Source organism: Stegostoma tigrinum, chromosome 30 (assembly GCF_030684315.1).
Source record: "Stegostoma tigrinum isolate sSteTig4 chromosome 30, sSteTig4.hap1, whole genome shotgun sequence".
Classification (NCBI taxonomy): domain Eukaryota; kingdom Metazoa; phylum Chordata; class Chondrichthyes; order Orectolobiformes; family Stegostomatidae; genus Stegostoma; species Stegostoma tigrinum.
Window position 1 is genome coordinate 28442595 of NC_081383.1, and position 21592 is coordinate 28464186.

The window sequence follows — 21592 nt, forward strand, 5'->3', positions numbered from 1 at the left end:
GTTGGGCCAAAGGGCCTGTTTCCTCACTATAGGGATTCTATGATTGATTCTAAGTACTCATGGAGGGCCTGTACACAACTCCCATCAGGTCTTTATTTTCCCTTTGGGTTTTCTCAACTCTACCGACTCAAATGCCATGCCTTCTGACACTGCCAGTTCTTGTTATTGTATTAATTTAATTTCTTATTAACCAGGTAACCGTGCCCCCTCTGCTGTCTGCCTGTCCTTTCAACAGGACATGCATCTTTATTTAGTTATATTGGATATTTAGTCCCCATTCCTGATCCATTTGTAACCACATTTCCGATAACCACAAATTAGGCTCACTTGAAGGTAGACATTGCTGGGTACCTTTTATAGTAGAAATGTTAGCCATAATTTATCAGCTCAAGTCTGAAAATTCTAGATACAGATGGAGACTGCTTCAACATCTAAGGGTTACGAGTCTAAATGTTGTGGAATAACCAGAAAACATCTACTTTTTTGACCTCTGGATGGGGGGAGGGTCAGCGTTGAAGTAGGTGAGGTTGGTTGGGCCTAGGTCACTTCCCTGAACAATGCAGGTTGTGACGTCCTTTAACTGAGATTATTAACCCCCGGCAACCACAGCTGTCTTACTATGTGTTGAATATGACCCAACCAGTGGTGAGTTAACGATCCTGATTCCCATTTGCTTCCATTTTGATGGGGCTATTTGATGCCACACTCTGTCAAATGCTGCCCTAATATTTAGGGAAGTCATTCTTGCCTCCCATATGGAATTCAGCTGTTTTCCTTCATGTCCAAAGGAGTTTAGTAGGCCCAGCAGAAACAAAACTGAATGTTAGAAAATGCATTATTGCTGTGTGAATATCACTTGGTAGCACTATCAACAACATTTCCACCAGAGTAAAGTCAAGAGTAAAGTAGTGGAGTTGTAATTTTCTGGGTTGGACTAGTTCTGATTTTTGTGGAATCTCTTCACATTTAAATAACATCCTGACTTTTTCTACTTTCTGCAAATGTGGGAACCTGACATTTTCCACATTTTACTCATCTGCTTCTTTTTTGGCCTAATCACTTAAACTATCCACAGCACTTTAGAGGCTTCTTGTATTCTCATGATAATTTGCTGGCCTAACTATTTTTGAATTGTCAACAAATTTGCATTTGGCCCATTCATCCCAGTTATCAATACAGAACAAAAATAGTCCAGAGCCCGGCATGTTTTCCTGTGGTACTCCATTAGTTGTGGTTTGCCAAGTTGAAAATGACCCATTTGTCCTGAATTAGTCAATCTACTGTTATTGCAAATATCACGATGTTTGTATTAAGCTCTATGTGGAATCATACTGATTGCCTTTGGAAATTTGCTGGTTTCCCTTTATTCTCCCTGCTTGTAACATCATCAGAGAACCATGAAAAAATTATCAACAATGATCTCCCTTTCGCAGAAACACATTGACTCTGCCTACTAAACAATTCCAGGCTCAGTTGTCATCCTAGTAAGCATAGAGTGCCAGAAACAGAACAGCACAGCTCAATGGTATAAAGGCAGAATCTGCTTGAAATTTTCAGCAGATCTTGCCATGTCTGTGGAGAGAGAAAAGCGGCAAATTTGTTTAAAGTCTGTGACCTAATATCGCAACTCTTCTGAGCTATGAATTAACACTTGTTGGAAGCGCAACTTTCAATAATAGAGGGCAAGATTAGTTGCAAGTCTGCTTCATTACTTCCTCTGGACGTACTGTTCTTGATTCACAGGTTGAAAGACGGTCACTTGGGCAGAGGAGGTAGAGTAATATTAGCACAGTCCATGCCTGTGTTCACATACTTATTGTTGAATGTGTGTTATTTGAGCATATAGCATTGATTCTGCATTTGAATACTTACTTTTTTTGACTCCCAACAAGGTTAAGCATGTGCAATTTAGATTTGAAAAAAGTTGAATTTGAAGTTGAATAAATGTGAGCAAATGAACACACCTTTTGAACGGCTCCTTACTCCTGTGAATGCTCACTATTTTGAACATGCAATGTAATTTTGTTTTAATTTAAAGAATGAAAACATAAATGCATGCTGCAAGTGGCTGTATGATCGATTAGTCTTGCACAAGAAATATCCAGTTGAATTGTACCATGAGATTTGTGAAATTAATGATCGAATGTTTCTTCTGGCAATGCTGTATATACTCAAAAATGCACTAGGGTGTCACCTAAGGTTAAATATTCAAACGCAGAAGTGTGATTCCTAGGCTTACAGCCTTGGAGGTGAGTGATGAAACCTTTATCAAGTTGATTATGTGGGGGTTGTTTCAAACAAATACAGCAGTATGCAATTCAAATGTCTCTAATTACAGCCTTTTACACAATTTTGTGACTGCAACTAGGCGTATGATCCTCGCTTATGGTACTGTACAATGTTGACGTGAGAGGTCCCGGGCTCACCTCTTGGATAAGCCCAAGTTTCTTGCTTCGCTTTGCTTTCCCTGCTGGTCTGTTGGTTAAACTTTAGCACTTTTAGCACCAGGGCCTGTGTTCAATTCCCAGTCAGGGAATAGAAGTTCTGTTCAGGGGCGGCCAGATGGCTTAGTGGTTAACATTACTGCTTCACGGCACGAGGGACCTGGGTTCGATTCCACCTTCGGGTGACTGTCTCTGTGGAGTTTGCACGTTCTCCCTGCGTCTGCATGTGTTTCCTCTGTGTACTCCAGTTTCCTCCCACAGTCCAAAGATACACAGGCTCGGTGAATTGGCCATTCTAAATTGCCCGTAACATCCAGGGGTGTGTAAATTCGATATGGGAAATGCCAGGTTACAGGGAAAGGGTAGGAGAATGAGTCTGGGTGGGATGCTGTTTGGAGGGGCGGTGTGGACTTATTGGGCTGAATGGCCTGTTTCCACACTGTAGGGAATCTGTGATCTATGCATTGTCCTTTGCAAACTTGGATGTCAGTAGAATTTTTCTTTTTCTGTTTAATTCTAGAATTAATGATCCTGGTATCACAAGCGTTCAGTTTTAACAGTGAACATAATTGTTTACATAATTTTTTCTACAAACATTTCTTTCCTGATTTGATTTATTGTCATATGTATGTAGGTACAGTGAAAAGTTTTTTTTTGCATGCAGTACAGGCAGATCATACCATACAAAGTACTTTAGGGCAATAGAACAGAATGAAGAATACAATGTTACAGCTGCAGAGAAGGAGCACAAAGAGTGCGATCAACATTAAATTTAAAATTTGAGAGGTCCATTCAGCAGTCTAATAACGGTGGGAAAGGAGCTGTTCTTGAATCTGTTGGTATGTATGTTTAAGAGTTTGCATCATCTGCCCAATGGAAGAGGTTGGAAGCGATCATAATGCAGGTGGGAGGAGTCTTTGATTATATTAGCCACCTTCCTGAGACAGCGAGAAGTATAGATGGAGTCAATGGATGGAAAATTGGCTTGTGAGATGGACTGAGCTGTGTTCACAATTCTCTGTAGATTTTTACTATCCTTGGCAGAGCAAGTGCCGTGCAAAGTTGTGAAGGATCTGGATAGAATGCTTTCTATGGTGCATCTAAAAAAAATTCGTAAGCATTTTTATGGACATGATGAATTTCCTGAGCCTCCTGAGAAAGTAGAGGTGCTATTGGTGGTCATCACTCCTAGGAACTTGACGCTTTCTGTAGCTTTCCAAATAACTATGTTATTCTAACTAACTTTTAAGGTTTAGTTCTGTCAATACCGTCATATTCTTTACTTTTGGAACTCTGGTAAGACTTCTAGTCAAGAAACTTCTTTAGAACATGAAATATTTTAGCTCGAATGTTTGCGACCTTGTAATTGACATTGGTATGAACTCAACTAAGGTTTATGTGATAGTTAGACTTTGTTTTAAAGAGGAGAACAATACCTTGTGTTTTATATGTTACAGCATTCTTATTACACATTTTTCCTCTGTTCACTTAAAGTTGTATACTGAGTAATGAAAGATTTCTCAGTTTGTTGAAAAGTTGTCTCCCAGTAACATTTCACATCTGGGTATCCAGTTCATGATCCGATAGAGAATATGCCTCTGAAGATCTCAAATATATACTGTATTTTGCCACTCCAATTTATTTGTGTGGTGCACTGCCATTGATTCTGTCTTCCAGTAGAATCTTGCTGGGCACAGTTTCACTACATTGCAACAGCGACTATGTTTCAAAAATTCTTGGCAGTAAAGTGCTTTGTCCTGTGATCATGAAAGCAATGGGTGTTCCTTTTATCACTTTCTCTCTCTTTCATGCCTCTGCTGCTGCCTCCCTTTTATTTCTTTCATCTTCCCTCTCTTTCTTCAGTTTTCTCAAGGACTGGAATACTTGCAGAGGGTATGCTGCAGCTATACAAAATCTTGGTTGGATTCCACTCGGAGTACTGGGAGCAGATCCGTGCAGCACACTTAAGGAGGATCTGTTGGCCTTGGGAGTACCACGTTGTTTTACAAGAATGATACCTGGACCTAACCCCTTAAGTTTTGCGGAGAGATTATGCAAATTTGGTCTGTTTTCTCTAGGATTTTAGAAGGTTAACGCGTGACCTGATCAAAGATTCAAACTATTAACAGGAAAAGGCAGGGTAGGTAAAGTTAAACTAATTACACTGGTCGAGGGTTCTAGAACGTGGGGCTATAGACGGAGAATTAGTACCTGACTGTTCAGAAGAGATGTTAGAAATCACGTCTGCAGGTTAGAGTTGGCAGATGTTTGGAACACTCTTCGACAAATGTGGAATTAGTTGCTAAATCAGATACTGAATCCGTTAATTTTAAAACTGAGATATATACAATTTGTTAAGCAGAAGCATTAAGAGATATGGACCAAAGGAAAATATTTGGAATTTGGCCACAGATCAGCCATGATCTCATTGAATGATGGAATAGGCTCCAGGAGCTCCTGTTCCTATATTCCTAATCAATGGCAATGAATATGCCAGTCAAGACCATGTGCAGTGTTTGGATCTAGAGAGGTTAGAGGGTGCAGCAAATTGGGTACAGGAAGAAAGGGGAATGATGGTAAGGAAAGATTAGAGGATGGGAGGTGGCATAGTGGTAATGTCACTGGATGAGTGATCCAGACGTCTCGGCTAATGTTCTGAGGTCATGGAGACAAATCCCACCAAGGCAGATGGTGAAATCTGAATTCAATGATAAAAAATATGGAACAAAAAGCTGGTCTAATGGTGGTCATGTAACAACTGCCCATTGTCATAAAAACTCATATCATTTACTAATGTAATTGAGAGAAGGAAATCTGCCATCCTTACCTGCCCCATTCTGCACATGACTCCAAATTGACAGCAGCGTGGTTGACTCCTAATTGCTATCCGGGAAACCAGAAATGGGCAATAGCTAAAAACGGAAAGACCTCTAGATACTGTAAATCACAAACAAAAACAGAAGTTGCTGGAAAAGCACAGCAAGTCTGGCAGCATCTGTGAAGAGAAATCAGTTAACATTTCGGCTCCGGTGACCCTTCCTCAGAATGGGCAAATAGATGTTGGTCTAGACAACAAACCCACACACCATGAATGCATAAAAAGCAGTGGGGAAGATTTCAGGGAAGGGGAAAAAGAGGTTGAGGATCAGTAGGGAGGTGCAAACAGAATTTAGAAGAGTACAAGTGGGTTGGAGATAGGTAAAGGGTTTGAGGCTAGAATGAAGAAACTAACAAATTCCACACCTGTCAGATTAACGTCAGTTTAGTACCATCAGACAAAATGTGGTTGAGCACGTGGTCATTGAAGTATCAATCATGGAGTGTTTGGGAGAGAGCATAGGAATAAAAATACTCACAATAGTACAGTGTGACTCTGCTCCACTCTGTAGATATCAGTGGTTTGGATAGAGGGTTTGTATATCCAAATTTGCAGATGACTAGTTAGAACAATAAGTTGTGCAGATGGGCACAGGAAATTACACAGGGACATTGACAGATTAAATGAATGGACAGAGTCATGGCAGATGAATTTAAAATTTGGGAAGAGTCAAATTATGATCCAAGAACGAAACCTCGGAATATATTTGGTGAAAAACCAGTGGGAAGTAACAAAAGTGATTTGAGTACCAATGTAAATTACAAACAAAAAACTGCAGATTCAAAACATTACAAAAATGAATGTTGGCCTTCAACCTGAGGGGTTTGAATACAAAAAGGATGAAATACTGCTTTAGTTATACATAGCTTTGGTTGGACCCCATCTTGAGTACCTGACTTAATTTTGGGTGCTGCAGGAAGGATACATTGACCATGGAAGGGGTGCAATGCAGATTGACAAAATTAACTTAAATGCTTAAATTATAAGGACAGCTTGTGTATACTTGGTTTGTATCCCATTGCTTATTAAGGTGAGCTAGTTGAAAGATGACATTGAAAAGTAAAACCAGGAAACACTTTTTACACACTGTGACGGAATAAAACATTTTTTCTACCTAAGATCTGTGGATGTTCAGTCAATTGATATTTTGTTGTTAGATAAGAGTACTAAGGAAATAGACCAAAGATGGGTAAATACATTTTAAGTATAAACAGCCATAGTTTCTTGAATGGCAGAACAGGGTGGAAGACTGGCTTAATCCTTTTATTATAGATTTCCCCCTGATGGTGTTGGCAAGATACCATAAGCAAGGTGTAGTGATTGTAATGAGGTTAGCCTGGTAGTAATGAGTTTCCTGATTAAGGCTATTAACTTGGTCTAATCGGCGAACCTTGGCTGACAGATATAAACAGGAGCGTTGGAGCTGCATCTGAGGAAGCTGGACCATTGTCAAATACTATGCATGTGTGAATAAAGGGTGACTTGGTGCTAGGATACTGGCCTCTGTGGAGTTATGTCACATGGCACCCAGAGATATGGCTTAGTCAAAACATATTTCTAACCACAGCCATACAAAACAGTGAACGAGTCATGCCTGCCTACAAAGGGCACTATGTCCAATTGGAGTGGTATAACTAGACACTTGGAGGTTGGAAGCAGCAGTGTTTTTATATTTTATGCTCTGGCAGCTGCTTTCCACCTGTGCAGTCAACAAAGTGATTGTGTTCACTGATCTGCATGGAAAATCTCAAGTACTGAAGATATATTGGCCAGAAGCAGTCACAAAGTGAGAGTTTACAAGCATGCATCAACTGCTGTTGAATTTGCTGCATTATATAAATATCAGCCAGATCCTGATGTAATGCTGCAGAGCCAATTCTTCAGATTGTTCCAGAATATGGATTCAGCAGAACATATCGACTTTGCTTGTTTTAACAAATTCCAGCTGATTTCCCACTGTCTCTTATTACAATCCAACAATTTAGACCTTTAGCTGAAGGTTAAATTCTACCCAGCTTTTCTTCCCCTGCCCCCCTCCTCCTTCCTTTCCTTCCCTGTCTTTGCTACTTCCCTTCCACTCAGAAAATCAGAAAATTTCTGAAGTTGTTATTTCTGTATTAATACTTTTTTTGGTATCTATTCCCCCTCAACCACTAAGCTTTGGGAATTATGCTGTGGAGAACTCCTGATGTCTGTATTGTTTGACGTTGGAATCATGTCTGTGAGCCTCGATCCTTGTGAATATTGCCTGTTCTGTGGAGGCAACGATGGATCCATATTTCAAGTCAACCTGTTCACTGAGGTGAGTGGAGCTCATATGTATACATTCATACATTTTCCAACATATTGGAATCCTTGAAACATGCTTCAAGTAAAATCCACGACTATGTTAAAAGCTCTAAGGAACTCTTAATGAGTCTTTATGCAAGCCCAATAATGGGATTGACAGTTTTTTAAAAAAAATTTACATACATTTCCAAGTGGGTAACACAAATGATTGCATGTTTGACAAGATGTTTTGTTTTAAAACTTTTTCTATAAAAGCTAAAATCACCGTCAACAAAATGTTATACACTGTATTGTACAGAAAACTATTTCCCGCTAACTACTTAACACAGTTGAAAGCTCATTCCACAAATCTCATCATTCAATCTTCTGAGCATAAACAAAAAGGCTTCCTGTCGCATCTCCATGGTTTCTAAACCTCCACAAAGCTTGTCTCTTTAAACAGGTAAGGTGGCATCAACGTCACTCTATTTGATGGTGCACACAAAGACAGTCCCACTTTGCTGAACAAAACAACCGTTTTTTGCCATCGCCAATGGAGTCTGTGAGCCTTGTACAAAAAAATCAGCTGTTTCCTCCATTGTGTCTAAGTTTTAAAATGTAGAACTTAATTTCAATAATGTTTGAATTGAATTTTTGTCCCAGCAGGCAGATCATATGGCCTTGTCCTTGTACCAATTTTAGCACATACCATTTCCATTTACAGAACCTCTTGTTTTACGTGAAATTTAGAGACTTGCATTTGTGACAGTTGAAATGCCAAGGATGACCATTGGAGGGGTTAACATGTACTTTATGTCATATTCTGCCACCTGTACAAGTGTTTTTAATTGTACCAGGACAGCAGTTCAGGGAAGATTTATGGTGGTTTTGACCTGTTTTTTCACTTCAATGCTAAATTACGTTGTGGCATAGCTCGAAAACCTTTCAGGAGGTATGAATATCTCAGCATTCTTCATGCCAGTAGGGTATTCAGTCATAGGGGGGGTGGATACAATGGCTGCAATTAAATCTCAGAGAGCCCCCACATCCACTTTGTAGTGTGTCGCCAAGATGCTTCCATTTCTCGGGAGGCTAAAACCATGGTCATTTTGTTTAAAAAAGATTGTTATTAGTCAAATGTTACAGACAAGAGGAGAGGTGAATTAAATCATTTAATTGTCCTTCTTTACTAAAAAGGATTTTTTAAACTTTTATTAGAACATTAGAAATAGAAGCAGGAGACGCAGTCCCCTTGCCCAGTCAGTTCTGCCATTCTAAAAGATCTTGGCTGATCTTCTCGGGCTTTAACCCCCCAGTAGAATCTCCCTTCTAGAATCTATCAGCCTCCTCTTTAAATATTTAGTGATTTAACTCTTTGGGATAGAGATTTCCAGACATTTACTACCATTTACCAGGGAACATCGAGTCAAATTTTCCAAAGATTGGTTATATGGGTTATCACTCCAGCTCTACATTATTGTGAAAGAAGGGAGGTCCGCATTCCTGAGAGCACATTCCTCTTAGGGCTCCCTTAGAAATGTGGAGCCATGCTTCCATTGTGGCAATGTATTTAATAGTGTAACATTTCCTCAAGTAACTATGTTGCTTAATTTCATTATAAGAACAAACGTAAGAATACCTAGATCCCTCTAACTGTTCTTTGTTCTTGACCCTCTGCCTTTTAATTCTTCCTATCAAAGTGCATGACCACACACTTTCCCACATTAACTTCATTGTCAAGTTTTTACCCACACTGTGAACTGTCCTGCATCCATTTGCAGATTCCTTCATTACAGAGTGTCTGCTGATTATATTTTTGTTTCATCAGCAAATTTGAATAATTTACGCTCTGGCCTTTCTTCAAATTCATTAATAGAGATAGTAAATAATTAAGGACTCTGGGACTAATCCTTGTTGCACCCTCACTCATTGCATCTTTCTAACCTGAGGAAGATGTTATTTCTGACCATCTTCTGAGTGTAAACCAGTCCTCAATCCATGCTAACACATTATCCCCAATACTGTAAATAATCTTTTATGTGGCACCTTATCAAATGCTTTCTGGAAAGCCAAATACACTATAACTACTGATCCCCCTTTATCAATTCTCCTTGTTATATTCTCAGAATTCTAGCAAAATTTTCAAACATGATTTCCCTTCCACAAAATCATGTTGACTCTGGCAGCATTATGTTTTTCACTATTTCTTCCTTAGTAATACCTTTTCCTAATGACTAATGTTAGGTTAACTGGCTTGCAGTTTGCTGCATTCTGTCTCCCTGCTTGAACAGTGGCATCCAATCAGTGGTTTTCTAATCAACTGGAGACCGCCTAGAATACAGTGTTCTGGAGTCTTTTGACCAATACCTAAATTATCTTTTGAACCACTCCTATTAAAATTATTGGATTCTGATTATCAGTTCCACGTGACTTGAATGCCTTTAGTCCCAAGAGTTTGTCAATTAATTTGTCCCTTTTGATAGAGATTGTTGGAATTTCTTTCCTCCAATTAGCACCTTGCATATCTACTACCATTGTGCTGTTTCTAGCGTCTGCTGCTCTGAAGACTGATGCAAAATAGTAAATTATATGGCATTTCTGTGTTGCTTGTAATTAATTCTCCAGTATTTCCTCTAAGGGGCCTACACTCATTTTAACCTACTGTTTTTTATATAAAAACCAAAAGAACTACGGATGCTATAAATCAGAAATAAAAACAGAAGTTACTGAAAAAGCTCAGGAGGTCTGGCAGCATCTGTGAAGAGTTAACGTTTGGGCTCGGTTCTGAGAAAGGATCACCTGGACCCGAAACATTACTTCTCTGATCACTTCACAGATGTTGCCAGACCTGCTGAGCTTTTCCAGCAACTTCTGTTTTTCTTTATAGATATATATAGACACTGTTATTGTTAGTTTTGCAAGAGATATACAAACAATCAGGCTAACAAAGGGTACTTAGATTGGGGATGAGCTTAGTTTGGAATCTGACTCTGGTGTCATCAGTTAGACTCTTAGCACACTCGCTCAATGTTAACAGCAAACTGCTTCTCATCACGCTAAAGCAAAGCATTTTCAATTGCAACATTTTTCAAAGACCAAGAGTTTTGGTCATGTGATGGAGTTCCTTGATTAATCAGTTTTGACAAGGCTGTTTTTATGTGATAATTGGATCCTGTCTTTGTGGCCAGTGGTGCTGTTTGTTTGTGTGAGATAAATTGTGAGCTGTAAGAGCCACTTTAAACTCTGACTTGCAGTATTTTGCCTTTGTTCAGAATTGGCTGGGGGAAACACTTAATTTGCTGGTCTTTTTGTGCTTCTTGGACTGCAGAGGCCCCACAATGCAAGAGTGTGACATTCCAGAAACACAATGTCTCGCGCTGTCTTGGTAATTGCTGATGGGAATCTTCCAGTAATTTGCATGATATGATCAGTACTGATTTAGTTCAGCAAGAACTTAAAAATTAAAGAAAAACTTATAATTTGAAAGCAATTTATGACATTTCTTTGTCTTGTGGACATGACGCAAGCAGAAATGAATTCAGAAGAAACTTCTTCACTCAGAGTGGTTCGAATGAAGAACTTGCTGCACAAGATGTAGAAGAGGTGATACCAATAGATGCATTTTAAGGGAAAGTTAAATAGGCACTAAGGCAGAAAGAAATAGGAGATATGCTGGTTGGATTAGACTCTATAGGGTAGGAGGAAGCATGGAGAGCTCATAAACTAGTTAGGCTAAATGATGTGTTTCTTTATTGTGAGTTCCAGTAATTGCTAGACTCTGATTAGGAGCAAGAACTCTAGATTTTATTTTCTCTACACCCTTTCATAAACTCAGGTGAGCAAAGATAATTGGAGTGGATATGTTGTTTCCCCAAATGAGATAAACTAACTGCACAAATTGTAAATTGCTCGGTCTCCTTTTAGTCTGTTTGAATAAGTTCTACCATGGGTAGTGTAATCATTCACTGAATCACTAAGGAATTGAGTCCATTGATTATCAATACAGATGCCTTATAGGTAAGTTAAATCATTCTAAAGATGTGGATTCTGAGTTTGATGTACATTCACCCTTCTGGACATCTGTGCCCTGTACCTTTCCTATTAGAACTTGTCTTTTGAGCATGTTTTTATTTTATGCACATTGAAGAAAGTGTTTCCCGTGTTGGTGTCGATGGGAAAAGTTTGCACATATTAGATGCACATAGCTAGATAAGATAAACACGAAAGGATGCTCAAAAATGTTGGGAAAATTGGGATTGAGGACCCTTGACAGCACACCTGAGGACGCTGGACCTTTACTGCAAGATAGCATATTTTGTGCAGGTCCTTGATTTCTAAGCTGTGGAACAGTCGAACTGTCAATCTCTGGTTATTCTGCTTAGATCCCAAGCAACACTGTATTGTAATTTGGAAATTGCTTGAAAATTAGTACTTTCCTGAAAAGAAGTGATTTAAATGTGTCTGTTAGATTCAATCTATTCTCAGTTGTAAATGAAAAAATGGAGCATTATTGTTCCATTGTGGCTTGAGATTTAAAACTTTATAAATTCTTCCATTTTTCATCTGGCTTACTGCTAGGCACTCAGTACCATTGCTGCTTCCATTGTTTGGATGGATGGTCTGTTTCTCGCTCAGTCTGGTAACCTACTGACCTGTACATATGGCAGCAGAGTCAACAGAGTAGAGAAGTATTTTTATTATATAGAAGGTCTTTTGTTGGCTGTAATACCTACCATACGTTTAATGCGCAAGAAACTAAAACTGTGAAGATATGATGGTAAATTCAAGTGCTTATTAAACATTATTCAATCTGTCTGACAATTTTGGCTGATGAATTTCAACAGGAAGTCTTCCTTTTTCAGATGTTTCTGAATGCATATGAGAAAAAAGAACGTCTGACCTGCCAGTTCAACTTAAGGTTCACATTGGATTTGTTTTTATTTGTTGGAACTTTGCATCTGGGTGGAAAGAAATACATTAATGTGATTAAGAGAAAGAAAAGAACAGTTTGTGGAAAAATTGTGTGATTTTATTTGAACCATTTAAAATTGTGGACGGAAATGCGAGAACTGTTTTAAAAATCAAGGATTGCTGCATTGTTTGGGAAACAAGTAATTGTAGCTCAAAACTGTATAGCAGTAGATTACAGCAGTATTTACAGGTTAACTAGAGCTGAGGGGTTCTGTATTCAGACGGACCCCTGGTTGACCACACAAAATTGATAAAAGGATTAGTGACCAGTTATAGATAACAAAAGCATTTTACCTGCCAGAAACAGTATAATTGGTTCTCAGGTGCGTGGAACAAGACACAAGTGAGTGATCAGACCTCTTCCAGCTCACGAACTGTTTCTCTGTTCTCTGTAGTAAAAACCCTCTTTAAGCCTGAAGGAAATGAGTTTATCTATCTTTCAGTTGCTGTAAGTTGTGACTTTTTAATTGATGAATATTAGTCTTTTATAAGTGAACCAGCTACCCAGTTCCTCTTCCAAATCAATGGAAACTTTCAGTAAAGGAAGGCTGAAATCAGAAAAAAATCCAACTTAACAGATCTTGTGAACAAAGACTACTGAACTACTTTCCCAGTATTTCCTCCATCCATGTTGTTTTTCCTTCTCTGCCCGACTGACTCTGTGTGTTTGTAAGGAAGAATTTATAACAGGATTAGAATTGTGATATGCTGACAGTTCATAATTGTTTTCCTGTAGCTACAATCTAATTACTTGTAATAGTATTTCTTGTTAAGTACAGAAACCCAGTTCATGCTTTGCATCAACCTGGGTCTGGACATCTGGTAAAATGGGAACTTTTGAGCAATTTCTAAATTACTGAACTTTTGTGATGACTCTAGGAGTAGCAGCGCTTGATTTTCAGTGTCCTACCCAAGTGAGTTATGACATTTGAAGAACTTTTCTATTAAAAGCTTAAAAAAAGGTTATGTTGAATTAATTAGAAATAACTTGCATTTCTATATCTCTCATTTATGCTATTGTAATATTACAGAACATTTCACAATGAATTGCTTTGGCCTAGTGACTGCTACATGTAAGCAAATATAGCAGCTGTTCTGTGCCAGCAATACTCTACATGTAAGAATATTGCTTACAGTTCTGGTCACCACACTACCAGAAGGATTTGGATTGTTTTAGAGAGGGTACAGAAAAGGTTTACCAAGATGTTGCCTAATCTGGAGGATTTTAGCTATGAAGAAAGGTTGGCTAGACTAGCTTTGATTTTACTGGAATGCAGAAGTTTTTAAGATTGTGAATGGCATGGATAAAGCGGAAGTATGAGGCTCTTTCACAAAGTGGAGGCCTCAATTACTAGGGGACACAAGTTCAAGGTGCGAAGGGAAGTTTAAAAGAGATGTGCGAGGCACGTTTTTCACAGAAAGGGTGGTAAATGCATGGAATGCATTGCCAGTGGCGGTGGTGGAAGAAGATACAACAGCAACATTCAAGAAACACCTGGATGAATACATGAATAGGAAGGGAATAGACGGATACGGATCCTGTAAGTGAAGACAGTTGTAGTATGGAAGGGCAAAATGTGGCGGCACAGGCTTGGAGGGCTGAATGGCCTGTTCCTGTTGTTTGTAAGAACAAAATTATTTGTTCTTAGCAGTACTAATTGGAGTGGAAAATTCTGAACTCCCTGGTCCTCAAATATTGACGGAGTATTTTATATCCTACATGCATAGCTTAATGCCACGGTTATCAGTATGTGATGTTGGAACATGCCTCTGTTCTCCACTGTAGTGCCAGTATAGATTAGGTGCTTAACACCTGATTTGGACCCAAACTGTTAATGAGTGTCTAAGGTTTTGGCATAGATTTGTAGCTCGGTTAATGAGTGTTTATAGAATCTCTTAAATGACATACTGTCAACGAAAATAAAACACGGTTATCCACCAATACCTTCTTAATCATAATGCTTGAACTTGTAAGATTGCCTTTTTTAGTGTTAAGTATTTGCAGAGAGTTGTGAGTCTGATATATTGTAGAATTGTTACAATATGGAAGGAGACTAATCAATCTGTTGAAGCCGTGTCACCTTTCTGCAGGACCCTTCTAGCTCGCTCAATTTCCTCCATAGCCCCACAGTAATTCTCCTTTTGGTATTCTCCTTTTCAATTCCCTTTTTAAAAAAAGACACCTTTTAAGACTCTGCATTCCAACACATGACTACACCAAACTTTGATTTAACTGGCGCACTCTATAAACGTGCAAAATTATGTACATCAAATACCATGAAATTTGCTGTATTATTCTGTCCAATTATTATGTTTTTTAAATTTATTTAACTCAATGTAAATATACTTGTTCAATCAAACGGCCACACAATATCAACAGTTGATTCAATTTCTCCTCAAATACTGTGACCTACTGCGATGTCCATGTATTCGGTTGAGGGTGTGAGTGAGCTGGTTGTCTGCTGGTAAGCTTTATTTACAGCAAAGTTGCATCATATTTAAATGATTTAAGCTGTAAATAAAGTATAATAGTGATGTTTACCCCCTGCATTATGTTGCTATTACTTAGTGTGTTCTTACATTGATTATGTGGACCTCTTCATTATCTGAAATATTTGATCCACTGGCACACTCCTGATCCCATTGGTGCTGGTTAATAAAATGTTTAATGTACTTGCTATGTACTTTGTTTTCCTACTCCAATTTTGATTCTGTTGTATCACTGGATTCTTGGCCCTTCCACCATCATCTACATGCCCTAAATCGCTTGTGATTTTTAAACATGTTCTCAAATCTCCTCTTAACCATCTGTGCTTTAAGGAAAATACTGCCAGCTTATCGATGCTTTTATGTAACTGCAGTTTCTCACGCTGGAACAATTCTCGTAAATCTTTTCTGCACTCTTTCTCAAATCTTCACATTCTTTCTGAAGTGTACTGACCAGAATTTGAAACATTGTTCTAGGTGAGGCCAAAATAATGTGTTATAGATCTAGTTTGAAATATCTTTGCTTTTGTTCTCTCTTTTGCTATAAACTTGAAGGTGTCAACTTTTTAACTGTCTTCTCAACCTACCGACCCTGCTGCTTCCAACAATTGTGTAAACATGTCCCCAAAGATCTTAGTTCCGTAACTCTCTTTGGAATTGTATCTTGAGTTTATTGTGACCTCATTCTTGCCACCGAAATGTGCCCCTCTTCACTGCTCTGCATTAAACTTATTCAGGCTTCAGTCTGCTCATTCCACCAGCCTGTCTCTTGATGTCTATCCTATTCTCCTGACAGTTTACAACACTCCCAAGGTTGTGTCATCTATGAATTTTGAAATTGTGGCCATTTTGAAAAGCTGTGGTTTTAGTGTCAACCTCTGGACAACACCATTGTATAAGTTTCTCCTGTTCAGAAAATAAATCTTAATCACTACTCTTTCTTCCGTGTCACTCAGCTAACTTTGTATCCAAATAAATACAAAATGTGGTTGCTGGAAATCTGAAACACTGGTCTGGCAGCATCTCTGGAGACCCAGGGACCTGAGTTTGATTTTAGCCTTGGGTGGCTGTCTGTGTGGAGTTTGCGTGTTCTCGCTCTATTTGTGTGGGTTTCCTCTGGGTGCTCTGGTTTCTTCCTACAGTCCAAAGATGTGCAGGTTAAATGGATTGGCCATACTAAATTGTCCTGTAATGTCCAGGGATATGCAGTCTAGGTGGAATAGTCATGGAAATGGAAGGTTATGAAGATAGTTTCAGGAACTAGGTCGAGGTGGCATGCCCTTTGAAGGATTGGTGTAAACTCAGGGACAAATGGCCTCTTTCTGCAGTTTAGGAATTCTGTGATTCTATGAATATACCCTTTTCTGCCTTTTTATACAAAGAAATTTTTTTTAGCTTTATTCCAGCCCCTCATCACTTTTATGATTCTGACAGAAATAAGCAGAGATCAGGTCACACATGGATATTGGGAGGAATATGCTGATCAGCAACAAAAACAAAGCTGCTGGAAAAGCTCAGCAGGATCTGGCAGCATCTGTGAAAGAGAAAGCAGAGTCAACCTCATACTGGATCTGAAACGTTGACTCTGTTTTCTCCTTCACAGATGCTGCCAGACCTGCTGAGCTTTTCCAGCAACTTTGTTTTTGTTCCTGATTTACAGCATCCACAGTATGCTCAATGCTGATCATCAAGCCCACTGTTCCTTCAGTTTACACCGTAAGTATAAATGTCTAAGTATAACAGTGAAAGTATAAATTCAAACACTAAAACGTCAATTTGCTTCTCTTTCTACCTCTATCCAGAATGGAAAAAAGATATTGAATTTGTTCCTTGCTGCACCCACCTGACAAGCCCTTCTATTCAGTTCAAAAAATGCCAAGACTATTTTATATTGTCCCATTTTCTACAGTTGTTGAATGTACATAGGTACAGTATTCTCAACACATCATAGATGGAGATGAGAAAAAGAGGGTCAAAGCCTCTAATTTCTCATTTCCCGTAACAGCTTAGGATACGTTTTGTCTCTGTCACAATGCTAATTCCAGGTAATATTTCATATGTCTTCCCTCTGATTGCAGTGTTTCCGTATTTCCTTCTTTTTGTGAAAATAGATACAAAGTATTCGTTAAGACCTGCGTGACCGCCTTCCACCTCCAAATTTATCATATTGGTCCTCAGTAAACTCTAGTTTTTATTTAATGATATTACTGACATTATTCTTCATACATTTATGAAGTATCTTTGAGATTTTCTTAACTTCAGTTGTCATTTTTGTACTCTTTCTTAGCTTTCCTAATCTTCTTTCTCAATCATACCCCACAACCACCCGCTCACACTGCAACAGTGTTTATCATCTAGCTTTTCTTCTTTAATTGAGATCTTAGTATCTGTCCTTCCATTTAATCTTAAAGCCCTAGGCATTCTGAATTTTTTAATCTGATCATTTTTCTTGTGTACATTCTTGATATGAATCCTCATTACCTTTTATTTGAATGCCTCCCATTGATCTGGTGCTGACTTAATTTCTTTGCTTCAGTCCACTTCTGCTAAATCGCATCTGGACTTCATATTATTACAATTACCATAGTTGTCAGCTGATCCATCTTGTCTTTTCCATAACAAATCTTAAATCTAAAATGACTTCTGTTCCTTCTACCTGTCCAACCTCATTCTCTAAAATGAAGTCTAAAGCCTCCCATCTCTTGTTGAACTTGCTACATTTTGGTTTATTTCAATAAGTAAAGTAAATTTCAATAATTCTGCCCCCTTGCTCCCTCCATGCCTTTAACATTAATTTAATCTGTGTTTAATATTTGGGTAGATGAACACTCTCATAATTGCAGCCCTGCTGATGTTGCATTTCTTAGAGATTTGCTCTCATATTTGCTCCTCTCCCTGTCTGACTGGCAGTCTGTAGGACACATCCCAGGAACATGACTGTCGTTTTGTTTCATTCATCAGTTCAAGCCATCTGGCTTAATTTGGTCTTTCTACACTACATGATCTCTTCTCACAGCTATAATAATCTCTTTAATCAGTATTGCAATATGCTCCCTCCATTTTTTATCCCACCTTGCCTGGAAATCTTGTAATCTGGAATTTGGAGCTAGCTTTTCAGTCCTTTTTTCAGCCTTGCTTTAGTAATGGCTATAGTACCATATCCCCATGAGTCATTCTGTGCTTTCATCTGTTTATTTCCCTAGTTTACTTGCATTGAGTATTAGCACCATTTTGACTGGCAGACTTCCATCCTGTCTACTTTCTAACCTTCATTTCCTCTGCCTTTCAATCACTCTTAATATATATCTGACTTTCAGTGCACAGACTTTACGCAGTGTGGACATTTTAAAGTTGAGCTTGAAAAGGGAACGTGTTCAGAGGTGACTACTGAGGGTCAGCTAATGTTTTGTAACTTTTGCACAAAGAGTTAACTCGGGCTTACGGAAAGCTGTTTAAAATGTGAACAACTGTTGGTGGAATGCCCTCCCTTGAAAAGACATTCAAATGCAAAACTGCTTGTGAATTTATACCTATTAATTATAAAAAATCGAAATCAATGGCCCACAGATTCTATGGATGTTATCTCGTTTAGAGAGAAGTGTGGAGAAACCTGTTCATCACAAGCAGATGTGAAAAGTCACCATTCAATCCCAATTGTGTAACAGTGGCTTCTGACTTCAATTGAAGAACTGACTTTGGAATATAAATTTTATTACTCCAAGAACCACCCAGACTCGGGACAGTCTGGAAAAATTAGGACAAGAGAGACCATTCTTCCAGCTAAAAGAATAGAACCCTGCCAGAACAAACAATCAGCCCAGGTAATGAGTCAGCAGGTCTGATTTTTCTCCAAGACAAAAAAATCTGCAGATGCTGGAATCCAAGGTAGTCAAATAGGAGGAAGGAAGAACACAGCAAGCCAGGCAGCATCTGGAGGAAAGATGCAGTTAACGTTTCATGTTTTACCCTCTTTCAGTACTGATTTTTTTTCTTCACCTGCAAAGATTTGGCTGTAGAGAAAATTAGGCATAACTAAACCAGCCGTTTCTAAATTCCATTCATCCAAAGAACCATGAGAAAGAACCTGTCCAGCATGCAATGTGTGCATGTTTATTTAATTACTTGACTTCTGTGATTTGCTCCCTGTTAATAATCTGAATGCATGCTTTATATCTAGAATCCATGTTTACTTGTATGTGTTTGTGAGGGAATGAGAGTGTATGATCTGTGCATGAGAGTGTGAGTGTGTTCCACTGCATTTACAGTGTTACAGATAAAGTTTACTTTCTCCTTCAAACTAACCCAAAAGCCTGCTTTGTATCTATTATTCAAATCACAACATCAAAAGATTTAAAATGTTCCTCATGAAAATACATACTGTTGCAGACAATTGAGAGGGCAAAGGGAAAGAATTATCCTATCACTTCTGTCTCTGAGTGCAACAGCACTTTTATCACATTTAGTAATAGTGACTTTTGGAATTTAATTCACATTTCACATGTCTTCATTAGTCTGTTGCTTGAGTGCTGGTCCACTATTTCGTTTAGTCCATTTCTTTGAAGAAGATTCCAGGAAATAATTTACAATGCAGTCTGATATTTTCCTAGATTTATTTTCACATTAAATCATTAAGACAGTAAGTGCATGGGATTGTCATGTGCTCCGATATAGTCACTGTAAAGCTGGCATATCTTCACTGTGCAGTCGGGCTCTTTTCAAGGCCAGCTTTGAATTATTTCAAATGCTGCCAGTGGGACAAGCTACCTTAGTTAAAGTAGGTGGATATGTGCACTGAGCAACTGTAACTCATTGAAATAACTGCACAGAGGCTGGCATCCCATCACCAAATCACTCCTTATTTTTATGTGCACAGTACACCAGCTGTGACCAGCCAGCCTAGAGTCAACCCCTGAAGTCAGGACGCTCTCTGAATCCCCTGTTTACATCAGTGAACCAGGGCTTCCTGATTTGGCCCAGGTTAACTTCCCCGATCAAGGATCTTAGTCAATAAGATCCACTTGGTCACAATCAGTAAATCCCTCCCCTCCCTAAGTCTAGGGATGAGACCTGGCCTTTCTCTGGTTTCTTTGACTTGGACATAGGCAGTGTGTACTGGACCGTAGCCTGTCTATTGTGTCCAGCAGGTCTTGGCGGAGTTTCCTACTCCTGTTCAGGCGGTAATGGTATTGAGGCTGCATCCATCTTGGACTTTGAGGTTTCTTCGATGTCACATGGAAGGGGAGAACCCACGGTTTTTGACTTCTTCTCGGTGTTTGAGTGGGCCAGATACACTGTTCCTGCCCCATTTGTGAGATAGCAGCTTTCAGATGATCCACATGTTTGTTCAGGGCTGCCTCACGTGGCCAAAATTTATATGTCATGGGATTTGACCTTGTCTCAACTTCGCTTAGTATGCATGCAGTGTTGTTTTCATGGTTCCAGTACAAAATTTTGCCCTCTGAAGTAAACCATCTCTTTCAGTTAGAGGATGCATGTGGCTGGCATCGGTATTCTTGCTGCAATCCCAAGTAACACTACCATCAGCAAGCTCCCCCCACCTGTGGCGCGCGCACACACGTGATGTAACTGGGTGCAGAATTGTCTCCCCATCACCAGCTCTGCTGGGGTTATCCCTGTAGTTGCGTGAGGGGTTGTCCTATAATTGAACAGAAACCTGGATGCCAAGGAAGGTTTGGTATCAAGTGAAGTTGTAGGATTTTTTTTAAGCTGCCTTCAACATTTAGATTACTCTTTTCCTGCCAGACCATCAGACATTGGACGATATGGACCTGTCTGAGCATGCCGAATGCCATTCAACTTTAAGAAATACTCAGATTCCCTGCTGGTAAATGATGTCCCATTATCCATGACAAATACTTCTGGGAGTCGGTATCGCAAATGACGCTTGCAGTTTTTCAGTCATTATCCCTGAGTTTGCGAAATTAACTCTATGCATGGCTAACTGCTTTGGACATCTACAATGACCAGGAACATTGGGCCTGTGAAACTGTAGTCAACTTGTAACTAAATCCAAGGTTTACTCAGCTATTCCCATGAATTGGGTGCGGGTGGGTGGTCACTGCTGGCAGGAAATTTTCTCCTTGTTGGCACTCTGGGCACTGCCCTATCAACACTGCTATGTTTGCATGCAATCCCAGCCACTAAACATACATTCTTGCCAATATTTCATTTTTAAAACCCTGGAAGAGTTCACCCAGTATCTGGTGGTGACCTTTACTCAGGACAGTCACCCTTCCTCCCCATAGTAATATGCCATCCTCTACATTGATCTGGTCTTATTGGGTCCAGAAAAGGTTCAGCCTTGGTTATGATTGCCTTTTTGTTTTTTCGAACTCTACCAGCTGTTTTAGCTTTGCCAGGATGGGATCATGTTGTGTCTGCAGTCAGATGTTGAATAAAATTGGAAATTAAAGATTTGAGGTTTAACCTGCCTGTCACAAATTTGCATACAATTTGTTAAACACAGAAGAAAGCTTTTGTTGTCTTTTCCAAAAGAAATACAAATTTAAAACCTATTTTAAAT

At 39.1% G+C, this 21592-nt stretch overlaps 1 protein-coding gene across 2 annotated transcripts in view; it reads left to right on the top strand.

Annotated features, from left to right (window-relative positions):
* wdr18 (WD repeat domain 18) overlaps positions 1 to 21592 on the top strand; it is a 156760-nt gene that overhangs the window by 52591 nt on the left and 82577 nt on the right. Inside the window, exon 5 of one of the 2 annotated variants that reach the window (XM_048560187.2) lies at positions 7481 to 7624. The exons of the other annotated variant lie outside the window; for it this stretch is intronic. Within the exon in view, the coding sequence (XP_048416144.1) occupies positions 7481 to 7624 (144 nt within the window). The remainder of the gene's footprint in view (positions 1 to 7480; positions 7625 to 21592) is intronic. 2 annotated transcript variants of the gene reach the window in all.